The following is a 6352-nucleotide window of genomic DNA, read 5'->3' on the forward strand; positions in this document are numbered from 1 at the left end:
GGGAATAAAGAACTTTGCTAATGATCAATCAGGTAATTGTAAATCTATCATATGGTGTCGAGAGAAAAAATCATTTGAAGATGATACAGAATATGTGTGTGTGTGTGTGTAGAACCTGCACCCAATAAAGGTGTCTCTAAAACAACCTGTCCCTTATGGTCTGTCTCCAATTCATTTTGTATCATCAGCATGAAAGTTCATCTGAGTTGGTAAATTGCATTATGAAAAACTTAAACTTTTCTCCAACTCAAAAACTCTTGACTTCAGACAACCTTTGACCCTTTGCTGACGTCACACGTGGGAAAAATCACGTGTCCACAGCATTTGGGTCAGATAGCTGAGGAAGACTGAGTGATTCGGTCGAAAATTTCTGGTGAGTCAAATTTTGAGTTGGAGAAAAGTTTAAGTTTTTCATTTTGTATCAGTAATGTTCGATGGATTAAAACAACCAGATGATGTAACACTTTCACATTTAACTCTATAGGCTGTTTAGTGTTTGATGAGTTTTGAGAATCATTGTAAGAAAAAGTAGAAAATTATACATCAAGCATCGACATTTCATTGTGAAATAGGAGATCATAAGTCCAAAAAGTTACATAGAATTCAGTGACCCCTAAAAATTCATTTACACACATTCTTAATAAAAAAATATCAATAAACTACCATGACTGGAGGATATTTCCACAACATAGTGCAACTATAAACAACTAAAAATTCTTCAAACATATCAGTTGAAAGAGTTAAATTGCTAAATAATTTTAGTTTTGATACAACTACTGACAAACCAAATATACCCAGAACCACGTTGTTCAGAACGTCAATGTGAAGTCACCTTAAATGGTCTATTTCTGTTAAATGAGAAGTTAGATTTTTAAAAGGGTTTTTAAGTTCTGCACTTCCTCTCATACCTGGCCCACCACCTGCCAATAGACAGCCTAGGTGTAACAGCCAATCCCCCACCTGATGGAGGGAAAGTCACTGACCAATCACCTTGCTGCCTATTGCCGAGAAGCATTGTGATTGGCTTGTAGCAACAGACCTGGCTGAGAAAATATTTTTGTGTAATCAAAGTGCTTTCTGTATATCTGGTTCAGTATGTGTGACGGTGTGTTGCTTTAAATTAGACAACTTTGTGGAAGAATTGTTACATTTCTTTCTTTTTTCACGAGTGTGCTTTTCCATGTGACGTTTTAGATTAGACATTTTCGTTGCTGTGTGATCGCAGATGTCACATTTGTACGGCCTCAAACCAGAGTGCTTAATCCTAGTATGCTGGTTCAGGTCAGACATTGCCACGGCGGCAAAATCACACAAGCCACACTTGTACGGCTTCTCGCCAGTGTGCTTAGCCATGTGCCGTTTCAAGTGACACATTCGCGTGGCGGAGTGACCACAGATGCCACATTTATACGGTTTCTCTCCCGTGTGTTTATACATGTGCTGTCTGAGGGCTGACTTCATCGCTGTCGCATAATCGCAAACCTGACATTTGAAGGGTTTCTCGCCAGTGTGTCGCACCATGTGCAGTTTTAAATGAGGCATCTGTGCAGCAGAATAGTCACACAGGCCGCATTTGTAAGCCTTTTCACCAGTGTGCGTAGTCATGTGCTGTTTTACACTCGACTTCACTGCTGCAGAATAATCACATAGTTCACATTTGTATGGTTTCACGCCAGTGTGTTTAGACATGTGCAGCTTCAAGTGAGACTTCTGTGACGAGGCATAATCGCATAGGTTACACTTGAATGGCTTATCCCCGGTGTGTTTAGACATGTGCCTGTTTAGGTTGCACTTCTCTGCAGCAGAGTAGTCGCAAATGTTACACTTGTAAGGCTTCTCACCAGTGTGCGTGGCCATGTGTTGCTTCAGGTGATGCTTCTGAGCAGTAGAATAGTTGCAAACCTCACACTTGTACGGCTTGTCCCCAGTATGGGTGGCCATGTGAAATTTGAGATTCTTTTTGCTGACCGAGGAGAAGTCGCACTCGGTGCATTTGTGGGGCCTGTGGTTGCTGTGTTTGGCCATGATGTGGCCCTCCAGGTTGCACTTCTTTGAGGCGGAGTAATCGCAGACCGCGCATTTATACGGCTTCTCTCCGCCGTGAATCGTCCTGATGTGCTTGAGGAGGACGTACTTGTCTGCGGTCGAGTACCCGCAGTGCCCACACACGAACGGTCTCACACCGGAGTGTTTTGCCATGACGTGGCGCTTCAGACTCTGCGACTGCACAGCGGTGTATTCACAGTTCTGGCAGCGGTGCGGTCTCTCACCGGTGTGAGTTCTGAGGTGCTTTGTCATGGCAGACTTTGCGTCTGTTTCATAGCCACACTGCGGACAGCGGTGTCTCTTACCTCGTGGTTTTTCGCCATCTTTGGAATGTGTCGTCGGGAGACGGTCTATCTTTGGCACCGATCCTTCAATTTCCTGGTACATGAACTTCTGTAGCCTCTCATCAGTTTCAGTCTTGATGACCTGTTCTTGTTTCATCTCTCCACAGTCTGTTTCTAGGCAGTTGTGCTTCTCTCCTCCCTCTTGAAGTTGATTTCTGTCTGCCTCCATCATCTAATAAGAATACAACATTGTAATGTTTGTCAATTTTGTCATAAATGAAAACATTAGTAGACAGTTGGCTAGTAATACAATGGCAGCAATATCATTAGAACTTAGAGTAAGAGCACAGATAATTTAATGTACAACTCAAAGCCTCCCTTCCCCAATCTGAAGGTGTTCTATAAGGTTTATGACAGAACACTGAAGAATTTATCAGAACAGACAAAGAGGGGGCAAATTTTCCAAAATGCGGTGTGTTCTCACGAGTAAGCATTATTGGGCTGAGATAACTATATCTTGATGCATATCTTGACTTTTATGTATACATTGCATTTAAAGTAGAAAAACAAAAGGATTTGCAAACTCCTACAGTACTGATCCCTGTCTAGTGATCTAGGTCTGTTACCATGTTTGTAAGATGGGTGTTTGGTAGCCTTGGTTACGCCAGTATTTGTTTATATTTCCTTTCATAATTGAATTTGGGTTGCTCGGAAACTGACACTGTGTATGCAGGACACCTTCCAGATCAAAGCTCCTGTGTGAAATTGTGTTTTGAATTTTTGGACTGGTCATGCATTCTAATCATGCTAATTGAACATTGTAATCACGATGTGTGTAATTAGTCTATACCGAAGCCTTTGATCTCAGTTGAATTTTTAAAATATCGACAGGGGACTGAACTAGCTGGCCTTTTAAGTCTGTAAAGCGTTGTGTATCTATATATACTAGTACTTATGTGTGTATAGTCACGTGGAGAATATGTAATATGTTATCAAGGGCCCTACTGTACAGCACTGTGTAAAGAAAACAGAAGTTATCAATAAACAACACTGGTCCCCCCAAAATTGCCTGGAGTAGAATATGCCATTTCTAGAACATCAGTCTGGGAGAGACACAACAAGAGGTCCCAGACTAATCAAACTGTTTGTACAACCAGTACCCATATTTGGAGTACAACCCATTGCATCACCATCCGTTCCAGACAAATTGAAAACCTGATTTTTCCCACATTTGTTACGCATGCATAGCCTCAGACTCAGAGGCCTGGAAAGTTATATGTCTGATTCAGGAAAAATCTCTCACACGGCGGACAAAATATACTAGTGGGTGAATAAAGTTTGCAGGAGTGACTAGCAGAGGTCACTAGAGAGCTGTAAGTCACACATACCACACAAGTGAGTACAGACAAATGAAATGGTACCATAACCCAATTCTAGGCCCCTGTTGTATCCGGAGCCAAGCCAGAGCTGTGATTTATCCTGAGCTCCCAGAACCAAGCTCAGGCACGGCTCTGGGTAGTCAACGGGTATCCAGAACCGTGTCTGGGGCAAATTTGCGTTCTTAGATACACGGAGACCATCCAGAACCTCTCTGATCCTAACCCTAACCCAATTTCAAGCACAGAACTAGAGTCGTTTCCCCGTCACGTCTTTTCCCCGTCACGTCTCTTCCCCGTCGGTGTGGATGTTTCCCCGTCAGTGATTATGTCCCCCCAAGTTGTGTTCAATTTAAGATGAAATTATGTTACTATATGTGATTACATGTGATACTTTTTCTTTCTAAAATTGTTATAATGCTATACCGATCTTAAAAATAATATTATGAGACACCGAATCGCGTGTCAGGCCATGTAAACTGCGTACAAAAATCGTAGTGTACACGGCACGGCCGTGCATGAGGCCGCTTTTCCCGATGAATAATACGGCTGAAATGACAGCACATCCACAAATAATTTGATCAAATACTTAATTGCTGGAATCTAAATGTTACTGGGTTCTCCTTAGCGGGAGTTGTTTATTGTTTTGACTGGTAAAACGCAGGGTAAAATACGCTAAAAATTTAGCGTGGGTAAAAAGAAAACCCACGCCGAGGTACACACTTCCGGGTTAAGTGACGACAAAATCACGTCGAAAGTGCTTTAAAAATCCGCATAGAAGTATATATTTTCCCGACAGATTCTGGAAACTGTGCATTTCTTCACTAGAATATCGATGTGTGGTTGTGGAAAATAGCATTTTAGAGCCGATATCGAACAAAGAAAAGTTGTTTACAAGCGCCTCGGCTTGCTCAATTCCACTGCCTGTACGTGCTGCCGGCAGCGCAGCAGACGCAACAACCAATCAGAGATGCGAAATGCGGACATGTGACGCGAGATTTGGGGAGGGCGCGCGGTGCACGAAATATTTTTGCGTCAATATTCAGCGCCGTGTTTCAAGAGATTAATACCGGGAAACATTTTTTTTTGTAACAACATAGTAATTTTGCCGCTTATCTACGACTGAAAACATTAAACATGAGTAATTACAGGTTTGCGATAGCAAAACCTGTTCTATTTTACCTGGATTTTATGGGCGCCGCCATTTTTATTCCCGTCATGCAATGGGGCAGGTCAAAGTTGAGTGAGATGCATTGTGGGACCTGTCACCGGGTTACAGTGTAAGGACGACACCTAGCGGTATGTTTGGAAAGAGCAGTAACTCTAATCCTACCTGGTTGTGTGTTCATTTTGTCAGGAGTGTATAGAGGCGATGGCTTTGACGTAATAAAGGCGAGTCTGATTGTGTTTATCACTTGACGTAATTTTCTTAGCATGACGGGAAGGAAACTTGGCGGACCTAATGCGGCGGAACTTTAAAGTTGTTTTTTTTTATGATGAGATGGTGAGGTTTTGGTATTAGTAGGGTGGTCTTGGGGATCTTGTCGAGGCTGAGCCTAGGGACGACAGATTGTCCTCAAGTACAGGGGTTAGTAGGTGGGATAAGTGGCATGAAGTTTTGGTATTAGTAGGGTGGTCTTGAGGATCTTGTCGAGGCTGAGCCTAGGGACGACAGATTGTCCTCAAGTACAGGGGTTAGTAGGTGGGATAAGTGGCATGGTAGTTTTGGTATTAGGTAGGGGTGGTCTTGAGGATCTTGTCGAGGCTGAGCCTAGGGACGACAGATTGTCCTCAAGTACAGGGTTAGTAGGTGGGATAAGTGGCATGGAGTTTTGGTATTAGTAGGGTGGTCTTGAGGATCTTGTCGAGGCTGAGCCTAGGGACGACAGATTGTCCTCAAGTACAGGGGTTAGTAGGTGGGATAAGTGGCATGGAGTTTTGGTATTAGTAGGGTGGTCTTGAGGATCTTGTCGAGGCCGAGCCTAGGGACGACAGATTGTCCTCAAGTACAGGGTTAGTAAGTGGTAATGGCATGGAGTTTTGGTATTGGTATTAGTAGGGTGGTCTTGAGGATCTTGTCGAGGCTGAGCCTAGGGACGACAGATTGTCCTCAAGTACAGGGTTAGTAAGTGGTAATGGCATGGAGTTTTGGTATTAGTAGGGTGGTCTTGAGGATCTTGTCGAGGCCGAGCCTAGGGACGACAGATTGTCCTCAAGTACAGGGTTAGTACGTTCAGTTGATGAGATGAAGTTGAGGGATGTGATTTTGTCCGTCTGAATATTAAGCATCCTGAAACCTGTCCTGCCTAACATTCATAACAGAATAGTCCTTTTTTTTGTCTGACCTAGGACCTAACTCTAAGAAGTGACTAACTGAGGAATGACACAGAGACTTGCTTTGGTCAAGACTTTTAGACTTGACCTCTGACCTTGCAGTGGGAGACACCTGTACTAGGTCATCTATTACAGCTGTACAGCCAGGGAACTCCTGTTGCATATGATCATTGGATATTGTACAAAAACTATGCAGATGTCCTGCTATAAATACCATACATGCCTCCCTTGTATTTAAGAGATTATTGTATAGCAGTGAATCATTGAACAAATCTTATATGGCCGTTGTACTCGTTAGTTTGATAACTGGAT

At 42.9% G+C, this 6352-nt stretch overlaps 1 protein-coding gene across 1 annotated transcript in view; it reads right to left on the minus strand.

The window, feature by feature from the left end:
* Positions 1–415: 415 nt before the first annotated feature.
* Positions 416–6352, minus strand: part of LOC109470620 (zinc finger protein OZF-like) — an 8588-nt gene continuing 2651 nt past the window's right edge. The window contains exon 2 of the mRNA XM_019769643.1: positions 416–2562. Within this exon, the coding sequence (XP_019625202.1) occupies positions 1066–2562 (1497 nt within the window). The 3' untranslated portion in view covers positions 416–1065. The remainder of the gene's footprint in view (positions 2563–6352) is intronic.

Source organism: Branchiostoma belcheri, unplaced genomic scaffold (assembly GCF_001625305.1).
Source record: "Branchiostoma belcheri isolate BF01 breed outbred unplaced genomic scaffold, Haploidv18h27 scaffold10, whole genome shotgun sequence".
NCBI lineage: Eukaryota > Metazoa > Chordata > Leptocardii > Amphioxiformes > Branchiostomatidae > Branchiostoma > Branchiostoma belcheri.